The 13,258-nt window shown below is 41.3% G+C and overlaps 2 protein-coding genes across 5 annotated transcripts; both read left to right on the forward strand.

Moving 5' to 3' along the window:
• The first annotated feature begins 375 nt into the window (after nucleotides 1-375).
• Nucleotides 376-7,738, forward strand: armc3 (armadillo repeat containing 3). Of its 4 annotated transcripts, XM_044053121.1 has the most exons (18): nucleotides 381-522; nucleotides 886-1,022; nucleotides 1,333-1,393; nucleotides 1,718-1,824; nucleotides 1,938-2,065; nucleotides 2,182-2,250; nucleotides 2,346-2,521; nucleotides 2,627-2,821; nucleotides 3,026-3,209; nucleotides 3,290-3,442; nucleotides 3,529-3,637; nucleotides 3,838-4,087; nucleotides 4,881-5,017; nucleotides 5,270-5,438; nucleotides 5,542-5,663; nucleotides 6,623-6,745; nucleotides 6,922-7,084; nucleotides 7,190-7,738. In XM_044053121.1, the coding sequence occupies exons 2-18, from the start codon at nucleotides 976-978 to the stop codon at nucleotides 7,394-7,396; spliced, it is 2,400 nt and encodes a 799-aa protein (XP_043909056.1). In that variant the 5' UTR covers nucleotides 381-522; nucleotides 886-975; the 3' UTR covers nucleotides 7,397-7,738. The 4 variants fall into 4 exon arrangements, with proteins under 4 accessions (XP_043909260.1, XP_043909056.1, XP_043909131.1 ...); XM_044053196.1 differs by lacking the exon at nucleotides 886-1,022; XM_044053325.1 differs by lacking the exons at nucleotides 6,922-7,084; nucleotides 7,190-7,738 and having other exon boundaries at nucleotides 376-522; nucleotides 5,542-5,664; nucleotides 6,623-6,742.
• Nucleotides 7,739-8,870: 1,132 nt separating this feature from the next.
• msrb2 (methionine sulfoxide reductase B2) lies at nucleotides 8,871-12,068 on the forward strand. Its single transcript, XM_044036428.1, has 5 exons — nucleotides 8,871-9,200; nucleotides 10,373-10,470; nucleotides 10,790-10,866; nucleotides 11,005-11,152; nucleotides 11,241-12,068. Exons 1-5 carry the CDS (start codon nucleotides 9,083-9,085, stop codon nucleotides 11,364-11,366), a joined length of 567 nt encoding a protein of 188 aa, XP_043892363.1. The 5' UTR covers nucleotides 8,871-9,082; the 3' UTR covers nucleotides 11,367-12,068.
• The last annotated feature ends 1,190 nt before the right edge of the window (nucleotides 12,069-13,258 follow it).

Here is a 13,258-nt window from a genome sequence, read left to right on the forward strand (position 1 = left end):
AGTCAATTTTGAGAAAAATACTTCCTGGACAAGACTGACGAGGTTGTGTTCAGGACAAATGACCACTAGCATAATGGAAATCAGACATAATATTTACAAAATAAAAGTCTCACATTAGCATTTTAATAAAACGTTTTTTAGTTGCAATAAAACTTTGAGATCAAATATTCCATGGGTTCTGGAAAAAAATTATCAAGTTGTCCTCGGGACAAAAACGAAAAGAAAACAAAAATTGAATGTGCGTCAACTGATTTCCAGGTGCGAGCACGTGTTCTCATCGTCTAAGCACTCGATTACATCCAGCCCTTTCATTATGGATCGCTTTACCAGAGATTAACTTGACGCTCATTTCAAACAGGCGAATGAAAATGGCCCACGTTACCAGAGGTAATGTCTTTCGAGGTCCGTCCCATGGCCGCTGTTGCTATAGCAACGCAGCGTCACCCCTTTCTAAACATAAAGTTGATCCCGATTCCTCTGGTCGGCTGGTATTCTTCATCGTTTCCCGTTGAAAAAGAACAGGTAAGCCGCATTGTTTGTTTGTCTGTTACTTATTTCGAGCGTTTTTAACCGTCGCCTAGGAGATTTTGTTTTTTGCCGTTTTTTGTCTGTTTGTGAGCAACGTGACTCAACATCTTAAGGGGATTTATCATGTAGGTTCTATTGTATTATAGATTAAGGTGGTAAATTGAATTTGATGTATTGAAACGGAGGGAAACTGAGCATAATTTAGCTAATTTAAGCTTCTTTCATGCACTTTGCACAAAGTGCACTGCAGTTCATTAACCATGGGGATTAAAAACAAGGGACAATGTCAGCACAGCAGATATAAAACAAAAAAGTGAACATGAAACTAATGGTGAAAACTCTACTGTGACATTCCAGCTGATGCAAAACACCAAAGAAGAAGAAGAACAACAAGGAAAAGAGAAGTAATGATTAAATATAGAAGAAGGAAGTAATGCAACACACACTATGGATGACAGCTACAGTAAAACACCACCAACCAACCAACAAAGCAGGTTATTGTGGTTTTCTTTATGAGTTTGCACGTGATGTCACGTAAAGATGACATCACAATGTGTCACGATTGCATATTGACGTAGGTGAGTTCCCAACGTGACACCGACACGAGATGATGTCACATTAGTGTGACATCATCTATGGTTCTGTGGCAGCTCTTCTGCCTTCTGTGCAGCATTAAAGAACACGTATCCTTTGATGCCGCCCCACGTCTAGTAATTAACTATACATATTTATCTATATATCTGCAGTATGTTCAATCTGTCGAGCAGCTCCCTAAAATCTGGAAACGTGTTTTCTCTTTAACAGTCACACAATGGGAAAGAAAGCGGGGAAGAAGAAGGAGGTTGAAACTCCACCCCAAGAAACGGTGGGCCTTTTCTATAGTTCACTATAGGCTTGTTTCACAGCTATTTTGACAGGTCACAGAACAAAAAGCACAGGTGTAAATAATGGCTGGGTTCAGATTAGCTCCCTCAGTTTCAGGCTCTTACATGAATCGCTCATGTCGACAGTAACGCCTGTGCTTTTCCCCTGTCAAAACATGTCAAAATGGCTGCTGTGAAAAAGACATTTTTGTGTAAAGGCCTCGGCAACGCGTAACTAAAACAAACCTATAATTTCAAAGCATAAAAACATATCCGCTACATCTCAGTGACCCCTTTTCTCTCTCTCTCGCTTTCCTCACACTCAGTTTGACACTCTGCTCAGTACCCCAGCAACAGTAGTCCTGCTGCTGAGATCACCTGAGGAGGATATCCTGATTAAAGCCTGTGAAGCAACCCATGCATTTGCAGAGAAACAACCCCACACACACTTTTGTTGTTTATTGCTCACATCCCAACACTATACTGCGTCCACACTGACACTCACATTCTGATCAATTTCCCTGTCCACTGTCTCCCCCTGTTGCCAGGAGATGAGGACAAGATTGCTCTGCTGGGACTTGGCGTTTTGGAGCCTCTCTGTCAGCTCATCACTCACAGCAACAAGCTGATCAGACGCAACGCCTTCATGGCTCTGGGCAACATGGCCATGAATGGTTTGTCGGTCCAGATTTGCCTACTCAAAAATGTCTTGGTTATCTTATCTCCTTGTCAGGCAGTTGACTTAATGATGTGTTAACTGGTTAACGTCCTCTCTTGTTTCTATTCAAAGGTGACGTAAAGAATGCTCTGAAAAAAATGGACGTTATTCCATCGATTATAATCAACCTATCACCTGACGGTGAGTACTTTTGATGTCACATCATTTTTCTGAGGCATATTAAAAAACGATGATCGTTCTAATTTCCCCTATGTTCTATTTTCTCTTTTCCGAAGAGGACATAGTTGTCCATGAGTTTGCGACACTATGCCTGGCCGCTCTGTCGGTGGATTTTGTCTGTAAGGTCAAGATCTTCGACAACAATGGTTTACCACCACTCATCCAGCTCCTGTCCAGTTCGGACCCAGATGTTCAGAAGAACTCACTGGACGTCGTCTTCAACCTAGTCCAGGTCATTTAAAGTCATCAAGTCTAGGTTACAAAGCTAGTGTATATTAAAGTGATGTATCTTCTTTTTTTTCTTTCTAAAATCTAAATCTTGACCCCTGTGTCGTAGGCCTATCAGTACCGCGTGGTGGTTCATTTGTTGGGTGGCATCCCCCCGCTTCTGGAGCTGTTGAATTCAGAATTTCCTGTCATTCAGCATTTGGCTTTGAAGACGCTGCAGAATGTCACGACTGACAAAGACACACGCGGCACCTTCAGAGAGGAGCAAGGATTCGAGAGGATCATGGACACCCTCGATAACATGGTTGGGATCATGCTGCATTTCTCCTACATGCTTGATTTACTGGGGCCACGTACAACTTATTATTTGATTGAATTTTAGAAATCTAATTTTACTCTGCCTCACATTGTGGTTGTGACTGCTTGTTGCTTTTGAATGCTGCTTGCTGTCAGCTGAAATAGATACCTCTGAATTACCTCTTGCTTACCTTCTATTTTGTTCCTACAGGACTTTGGTGACCTTCATGCCGAAGCCTTACGTGTAGTCGCTAACTGCTTGAGTGACACGGAGAGTGTACACCTGATTCATGAGCGTGGAGGCCTGGCCAGACTGATGGAGTTTCTTCTGATGCCCAGCATGCCTGAAATCCAGTCCAACGCTGTCAAATGCATCGCCAGGATTGCTCTTAGCTGTAAGTGAGGGGAAGACGGGAGTTACGAGGGGAGTCATTCTGTAACACTGTATGTACCTCTTGTTCCATGCATGTCTTAGCCGAAAATCGAAAACTGCTGCACGAGCAAAATGTGGAGAATGTTCTGGTGGAACTTCTCTCCACAGAGGACATCACTGTAAAAACATCCGCCTGTCAGGCTGTGACTGCCATGAGCTTCCACTTATCGAGCAAAGAACGTTTCCGAGACCTGGGTATGTAAACAACTCCATGAGCGCCAACGTCGTCCACGCGGTGATCGCAATAGAGTCTAAAGGAGTTGGATTCACTTGTGTTTCAGGCGCTATCCCCGTCATGGTGGAGTTACTGAAAAGTGAGAGTTTGAAGCTGAGAGAGGCAGCAACCCAGGTCCTCTGTAACCTCACACACAACAACCAGCTTAATTCACTGTGAGTCACAGACAGCACTTCATAAACACACCATTTTATCCTTTTTGTTACACTTAACTGTTGAGTTTCACATAGAACCAGAGAAATATGTATTATATATATATTCCATATTCTCTGCAGAAATCCTATGTTGCATGAGAGAGTCTATAGTTGTCAGTACTTACAGTAAATCTCCCGTCCATTCCAATGGTATCTTGCAGAGCGGTGTACACGGCAAAAGGCCACAAGTTCCTCATCCAGCAGCTGTGCGGAAGCTGTCCGAGGGCAGTCGCCAACAGTGCCGCCACGCTTGGCACCATGGCAAGACAGGAAGTCATCCGCTGCAGCATCTTGTCACATGGAGCCGTGCAAGCTCTGGTGGAGCCCCTGAAGTCCAAAGACACAGACGTCTTGGTCAACACCACGCTGTGTCTGTCACTGCTGTCCTCTGACGCAGAAGCTAGATCAGAGGTGAGTGTTTGCACGCTCTATATTCCTGCTCTTCTTGTCGCGGACGACATGCATTACGACAAAGTTTATTATCACATATTACAGGGAAATGTGTCATTTCCCTGATATGTTTTTCATAAAATCCAAAGACGCAGTGTATGACCTTTGACCATTTTTGTTGTCATTGATATTCTGCCTCTGTTCGGTCCTTGAGAATGAGTCAGGTCTTTTTAGTCTAACTCCAACCCACTTACAGCTACTGTATCTCAATCTCGTTTTATGATTTGCAATGCTGTTGTTGCGTCTGTCTCTTCACTCGATCACTTACTGTGTGCGAGATGGAACTGTTGCCGGGCGACACTTGTGACGTGAACATTGCGATACTGAGAAACTGTCACGTGGAGCTGATGGGCTGCATTATGTGAACTCATCTGACAGTGGCTTCTCAGCACTCTCACTTTATCATGACAATAACTTTGTTTCTCCCCGATTGAGGAACATCCACACTTGACACCACAGCTCAATTATTATTACGATATTTTTATCTAGCTACTTCTTACTGGTATTATTATTATTATTTTTATTATTATCACCCTCATACATCCTTCATCTATGGCTTGTCCTTTTCTGAGGGCCACTGAGGAGCTGACACCAGTACCACGTGAGATCATGAAGATGATGATTATTATTATTGATTCTTGACATACACCTGTCCTTGAGATAACGTGTGTTATGAATCGGCACAAAGAAAGTGTCCGTGCAATTTACATTCTTTTGCAAAGCTCCTTAAAACTGATCCTCCTGTCCCTCATAGCTGCAGAGTAGTGGAGGCCTCCCCCCACTGGTCAATTTACTGCAAACCTATAACAAGGAAGTGTTGCACAATGCATGCTTGGCAATCAGCGTCCTTGCCCGTGATGAACCTGCTGCTGCGGAGATGTGCAGATACGGGTAAGACAAGTCATAAAATGTGTAAATGGAGGTGAACTTTGAGTGTAAAGTGCTCTAATTTATCAGCTTAGAGTAGTCTCTTATATGGCAAGTAGATGGCAGCATAGGACAGCATTACATGCCACACACTGTATGAATGTATGGGTAATACTCTTCCTGTTTTTTATTTAATCGTTTGCTTTTAATATTCAACATCAAAGATCAGATTTTATGTATGTGCCTGAGCTTAATGTGTTCATGTGTGTGTTTCAGAGCCTTGGAAATGCTTCAGGAAATCAACATGTCAGTGAACCGCAGGAGCAATTTCAGTGAGACGGCCATGAAGAGCCTGCTTGACTCCAACTTGTCTGTTAAATACAGCCTGACGGGTCAGTTGGCCTCCACTGACATCATCAGTGATGGCTTCTATGATGCAGGGAAGGTACGTCCACAAAATGAAATCGTCTCTTCCCTCTTTTAGATGGGTTAAATCATGAGACTTTATATTTCAAATGATCGTATGGTCTCTTCTCTTTACCCCTCAGGGTCGTGCAGGACAGAGGGTTCTGACTTTAGAGGAGTTTGCAAATCAGCCACTTAACCAGCGCCGGCCCATCATTGTTGTCAGCACAGCGTATGAGTCCAGCCACGATCATGTCTTAATCCAGTTAAGGAATTGTCCTAAACTTACACACAAAATACATTTCACACCATGGGTTTGCAAACACAAAAAGAGATTAGAAACAAACAAAATAAATGCACCAGCTACATATTGCACAAAATGCAGAGTGGGATAAATAATCACAGCAACAATACAAATTCTAGTGAGCATCAGGTTTCTGCACCACCAACACCCTGTAGTTTGTCAATACAATTTATTGTGGCTGTTACCCTCACCCTCCCCTTGTCTGCTCCAATCCAGTGCTCCACTTCTATTTTCTACAGTTCTCTTTTTTTCCCCTTTCCTGTTGCCTTCATTGTACCCCATTAGTGAGGCCTCACAGGATAAATAACCCCACTTTTCTTTAAAGACGACGCAACAACACGGGCAGTGCAGAAGAGCCTTTGCGTTTAGGGGATGAACAACAAACACACAAACATGTGCATATGCACGCACACCCGCGAAGATGCACCTTACGATTCATTTTACACGACGCTCATCCATGTTGACATATACACAACACAATAATGTCTATGGCATTTTGATGAATTAACTATTACTACTATTGCCCTAGAGATCTAATCCCACTTTATCATGCAAACACACATCAGGAATTCTTAAATAGGGTGTTATGTAATCCATTAATATTCTCAACCATAGCATCCTATGACTGAATGTAAACCTTTTTTCTTCTTTTTTCTTTTAAAGGTTTCAAAACTCTTCTTCCATCTCGAATCTTATCTAAATCAGTGTATGACCTTGGGGTTTAGCTTTTTCTCCTTTCTCTGTTTTGGCCGAGGGCCTTTCTGTGTTTGCATGTTCTCCCCTGTACTCTGGCTTCCTCTCACAGCCTAAACACATGCAGATCATTGGGTTAATGATTAGCTTAATTGTGCACTCTAGATTGACCGTAGGTGTGAATGTGACACTTACTTCACTTCTTTTTCAACGTTCTCTCTCTGTAGGAGGAAGAAAGGGAAACATTTGAAGCTGAGGGACGACATCTCATTGCAGAGTTTAGTTAAGACAACCAAAGAATGCATCCTCCCACTGGATGATGAACGAGAGCAGTATGCTGCCTTGGCCAGGTGATGGATTAACGCAGTTAGCACACCTATCACTGACATGCAGCGATGCGGTGAAGAGGAAAATCACACTTTAAAATGATGGCCATTCATCATTTTCTCAAAAATGACAGAAACAAATGTAAACAACACACAATATACATATGAAATATGTACTGTATGTGCATCTAATCAAACAGGCTGGTGAGTGAAGCCATGGGTGGAGAGGTGAAGAGGGAGAAGTTGCATGAATTCGCATGGGTGCTCCACATCAGTGAGCTCAAGTCTCAGCTGCAGTCCAACATTATTCCCATTGGATTGATCAAAAGAGGATTCTACTGCCACCGGGCACTTCTCTTCAAGGTAACACAGACAAAACACCAAATCATCAGCTTTTACACCTAAGCTCCGAGTTCTACCGTCCTCCTTTTTTTTATTACATTCTCCGTCCTCTCTTTTAATTTTCAGTATCTGGCAGATTGCATCAGAGTGAGCAGCACACTTGTTAGGGGCGAGTATGATCGGGCTTGGAACGAGGTGTTCTTCTTCACCGGGAATCGAGCCAGGATTGGACACTGTTCGCAGCCCAGCCGCTACATAGTTGACCTCATGCACCAGCCTGGAAGCCTGTTGGCAGCTAATGACCCTGCTGCTGTACGTTACCAGACTATATAAACCAGTAACACTATATCGCAGTTATTCCCAGAGGAACAGGTGGACCTCAGACCAGGCTATAAAAATACATTCACCAATTTGATTTAAACCTATTTTCTGTTTTGAGGGGAACAAAATCAGTATTAAATTTGTTTGTTAGTTATTTACAAACGCAACACAGTGCGTTTTTTTGTTATATTTTGATCAATATTGAGTTCATGATTATTTATTCTTCATTTGTAATGGGTACAAATGTGGGCATCACAAATTTTGGTCGGTAGTTTTGTTGCATGCACAGGCTATAAAGGGAAATGTCGTCTGTGTATGAATGAGTCTTTTCTAATAAAAAGTGTTTCAAGATTACTATTATTATTAACAACTTCATTGTGACTTCATTGTGAATTGTGGCTCAGGTGTAGTGAAAGCCTACATTCATTCATCACGTACTGCTTTATCCTCATCCAGATGAGGGTCACAGGTCACTCGAGTCAATCCCAGCTGTACAATAGCTACACCCGCGACAGGCTGCCAGTTCATTGTTCTGCAAGACAACAATGCTATGCCAGTATTCCACCGTATGATCCTGGACAGATCGGCAGTTCATCACAGGGCCACATAACTATCTACACTCACACCTATGGTCAATTTATTGTGTCCAATTTGCCTAATCCCCCAATTAGCATGTTTTCGGACTGCGGCAGGGAACCAGAGAACCCAGAAAAAAATGGGTCTTCTTGCTGCAATGGCAAGAGTGAAAAAAGTAATCAGTTGTTCTTAAACAGAGGCAAATAGACAGCACGTATGAGTGGACGCTCGTGTGACTGACAGCATGTCTCGTTCATAAGTGTCTGAACTCACTGTTGCAGAATATACACATGGCCCTAGCCAAATCTTCATCTTCATCTTATGGCTCATGTTCAGAAAGGCCAAGTGCAATTTGAATTTGAATAAGTGCATCATAATAATTCCAACAGTCCACAATAATGACATAAGTAAGTAAGTAAGTAATGTTTAATCTCCGGCAAAAACATGCCACGTTGATAAGGTGATTACAAGTTGAGTTCTTGAAGTGTTCTCCAATTTCATAAGGGTAGATTTTAACCACTCCCCCTTGGGTAAGGAAAATGGAATGGGGCAGGGGTAATAAATGGGAAATGGAATTGTGGTGCGTTACGGTTGTAGTTGTAGACAGGAATTCCCACAACATTGAACTCAAATGTCCTCGGAGGATTCCTGGAGGACTGTCACAGCACAAAGTGCTTCTTTTACTGTTAATAGCACTGCAGTTGTTTCACAGTGCACATAATGCTGTTTAATGTTGCTACACCACATCTAATAATAGCTAGCCCGAGATAAGTTTGCACAATTTGCAGTCTCACCACTAGATGTCACTAATTCTTACACATTAAGCTCCTAATTTCGTTCTGCGCTGCATCGCTGATGCTTTTGCAAAGTAATAATAAAAGAAAGGGACAATAAATTGAAGCGTCACATTGTCTGCAGCAACGACAAGGCACAGACGCACTCAGTCCACTTTGACCCACTGACTGCGGCTCCAAGAGTTATTTTTGACCGGGTCATCCAACTACATCCAGTATCAGCCAAGATAGGACCAGACACAGCGAGTGCACTTGTTTCTCACTGATTCGTGCGCTTGACTTTGGACAGACCTCACACTCTACAGCAGCAGCAGAAGCAGCAGCAAACATGTCCCGTTTAGTTGCTCGTCTTGCCGTTGCGGTTTCCCAGCGCGCAACAGTCGCCAAATCCGGGATTTCATCTTGGAGGATCCCGATCCTCTTCCGTCCTGTATCCACATGTCAAGGTACCGTGTTTTTGCTTTCCTTATTTGGCACATTCGCCTTTTTTGGACGCCGTGGTTTCCTGCAGCTGCAACAACACGCTCTACAGTTTTCCTCATTGATATTTATTACTAAGATGACTGAGTGCTGTATACTTTCTGATTGAGAAAATGCCGGACACAAAGAAGAGCAGTGTGGCAATAAATCACTTTACATTTTAAATGAAGTAAAAAAGAAAATGTAAAACTAAGGAGTGGCAGAAGCATCGGATTACAAGTTGTTCATCAAATGCATACAATAGAGAAATCAACGTATACAATTAGGATTATTATTTAATTTAGATTCTTTTTAATTGTATGCTGGAGGTGGACAATTACAGGTCAATATGTTTAGTTCACAGTTAAGGTTGCTGCCAGATTTTGACATATGTTTAAAAAAAAAAATCTGAGATTTGATCAGTGCCGGTCCAAGCCTTTGTGGGGCCCCGAGCAGAATCTGATTTGGGGCTCCCCCGTCCCACCACCTCAGAGTCATCTGTTCTTGACTATTATGAATACAACTGTATAACCTGCATTCATTATAGCTGTGTTTTAGTTCATTTATTTATTTTTTTAATCCACCAAACCAGTGTCACTCCTGTTTTTTAACCTTACCATCTTATTTTAAGTGAATTACACTATGTGTGGTGATAATGATGCTGAAGTGAATAATAACCAAATACAACAGCAGACAACAGTTACATTCGCTGTAAGTAAACAAGTAAACCAGTTTAATGGCTTTTGAATGGCTTTTAAATGTGCACTCAATATATAATATTCAGGCTAAGAAATAATACATAGTAAATATGTAACTATTTAGATATGTAAATATATCTAAATCTGCATTTCTTAAATATGCTTAGGGCCCCGAGCAGCTGCTTAGTTCTCTTATGCCTTGGGCTGGCTGTGGGTTTGATGAAAAGCATTTTAACCCTCTTTAATAAAACGGGATTGTTTCATAACTATATTGTCCTTCTATTGTCTGTATTATCTATTCCAAACATTGTAATACTGAACATTTTCTCCGTGTGGTGTGTGCGATCTGTAACGCTGTGGGTGCTGTGGTTTTCGCGTTTGGCTGATGGATGTCGTGTACTCATCTTAGTGCGTCACAAGCACCTCTGTGACCTCTTCCCTGTAACTGCTGCTACCTGCAGGCCTTCGCTCTCTCACCCGCTACAACGAGACCACAGACTGGAAAAAGAAACTCACTCCGGAGCAGTACGTCGTCACCAGAGAGAAAGCGACAGAGGAGGTGAGTTTCACGATAGAAGAATACATGGAAATGTAAACATACACATCATCAGCATGGGGATCTGGGTCAAAGCAACACTATCTCAGTCTTCCACAGTGCCTCACATGTGGACTTTGTTCATTACTGGTGTATTACCGACCTGAGGCAGGTTTGAACTGCCCAGCTATACAAACTGGGGCTGTTCAAACCTGTGAACTTGAAAGATAAAGCAACTTTGTCAGCTCAACTCATAAAAACACTGTACTGGAATCATCCTGTTACTCATATACTGACCTGTCCTGCTTTTGGTTGGTGTTTTTGTGTGTATTTGTGCTCTCAGCCCTTTAGTGGGATCTATCTAAACCATTGTGAAGTGGGGATGTACCACTGTGCCTGCTGTGATATTCCACTCTTCAGGTATACGAGGGAGACACGTCGTACAAACATCCATTATTTAATCAGCATGCACTGCAATTTCTGACACAATGATGTTAAGTAGAGTTTCACACCGTGTTAGTTTGTTATTAAATGCTTGTGTTGGTCTCTCTTTCATAGTTCAGAGGCTAAGTATGACTCAGGGACAGGCTGGCCAGCATTTAAAGAGGCTCATGGGACATGGGGGAGTGATGAAAGTCATGCCTCCGTCATACGTCGCCCTGACAACAGCCTGGGCAGCACCGGGACAGAAGTGCTCTGTAAAAATGTGAGTTATTATAGGTCAGAATTTCATTAATATTCTCCAAATATGACTCAAAGTTTCATGACTTTTCTTGTCTCCGCGTATTGTGCAGTGTGACGCCCACCTGGGACACGTGTTTGAAGACGGACCGGATCCGACAGGTCAGCGGTTCTGCATCAACAGTGTGGCGCTCACGTTTAAATCGAAAGACGGACACAAGCCCGAGGAAAACTCTTAAACTACACAGACTTAAGTTAGACCGCGGAGAGCACACTTGCTGTGCATGTTTCTAAGGAGAGGCATTGGCTCCAAAGTCAGAGAATCCATTCCAGGGTTTTGACTAAAACCAGGTCAGGAGGTTAGAGTTGAATGCTTAGGGTTTGGTGTAAAGTGAGTCACTCTTCATTTTGGAAAAAGTAAGACTATAAATGTCCTAATCATATCTTACATGACTCACATTAACCCAAACTCAAACTGTCGGGTAATAACAGTGAAAAAAAAGTTTTGTTTTTTTAAATGGGCAACTTAATATATGACTAATCAAAAGATGTGAAATTGATTTGTCTTCATGTCTGAGAAAATGTCTCTGAATTATTTTTTTTAAATCTACTTTACTTCCTTGTATATTACACACATTATTATAGACATTTTATTCCAATGTTTTGTGTTTTATTAATAATTCAAATTCATCGTTTCTTTTTCAATACGTGGACATTTTGTAATTCTTTAAAATTGATTTACTGTTTAGCAAGACCACTATGAAGCTCAATATTGAAATAAATAAACAAGAACTCAACACTGCCCTCTGCTGTCCAGTGACCAACATTGTAGTATGACCTAATTTCTCAGAGAAAGGTAATATTTAACCTTTACACACTGTTTGGGTGAAATTTGACCTGTTTTTACACTTGACAGGAATAAAAACAACAACTCAGCTCAACTGTTGTTCATTTTGCCTGAATTTTCTTTCCTGAAGTGTCACAAAATTCACAAAAATGTCAACATTTCAAAACATACTTCTCTATAAGTGCCAACAAAATATGGACATGTTTATGTCTATCGTGTTTTAGACAATAAGTGGTATTATCAGTGAACAGAACACAGTATATTAAACTTTGTAGTAATATTTCCTCGGTAAAATTGGATAAAAATGTTTACAGGTTACAAAGAACAACAACATCAGTGTGTGAATGCCACCAGAGTTTGGAAAAGGGAGGGGTGAGTGCATTATGTTTGTTATATAAAGTGTACAAAGGTATTTTTGGAAGCAGGTGCTCAAGTGAAAAATGGCACCTCTCATATAATAAAATAACAATATAATGATACAGTGGCACATCTTGTACGTACCTACAATGTTCTATATATTTAAATAACCATACTTTATGCATTTTTCCAATTTGTAGATCAATTTTAACAGACCATTGGCAACATTTTTAATAATATTTAAGATAAATACAAGATTACTGCACACGTTCTACTGTGGATCTAACTGAACCTCTTGGATTATGTGTTCCCATCCTTTGTAATAATTAGCAGCACAATTTAATGTGCTCTGTATTTGACAATATACAGTAGTGGTCCCTCCCTATGTCTGGCCTACATTCACCCATTAGTCCTTCAAGTCTGTCTTCCTGAAAAGGCCATATTCTCAAAATAACTGTTGATTTATGATTCAAATACAAGAACAAGCTGCAGGGAGGGTTTAGTGTAACTATAGACATGAAGTGAAACACCCTGTTTGTTGTGAAGCTGATGGAATCTGCTGTTTATTATCATTTATTATGGTGAAATCTTCAGCATCATTTAACAGTCATTAGACGAAGCAACACAGAGGCAAGGTTGTGTTCTGTTGGTTGTAATATGCAACTTCACCACTAGATGTCAGTAAATGCTACACAGGAACCTCTGCCAAATAATCTTATAACGTATTAGATTCTGCCACAGAAAGGAATGAGAGTGCGGTGTTGGATTTAGTGACTGACATTGATTTATCTGAATTGATGGTATTTTGACTGAGGAGAAAAAAACACCTGGAAAGTAGCAGGCGTTCATTTCTATATATCATTTTAGTCACATTAAGAAAACATAGCTCTTTATAATAGAGTGTGTGATGATTCAAGGCTACCCAAA

The sequence above is a fragment of the Solea senegalensis genome, linkage group LG1 (assembly GCF_019176455.1).
Source record: "Solea senegalensis isolate Sse05_10M linkage group LG1, IFAPA_SoseM_1, whole genome shotgun sequence".
NCBI classification, from domain to species: Eukaryota; Metazoa; Chordata; class Actinopteri; order Pleuronectiformes; family Soleidae; genus Solea; species Solea senegalensis.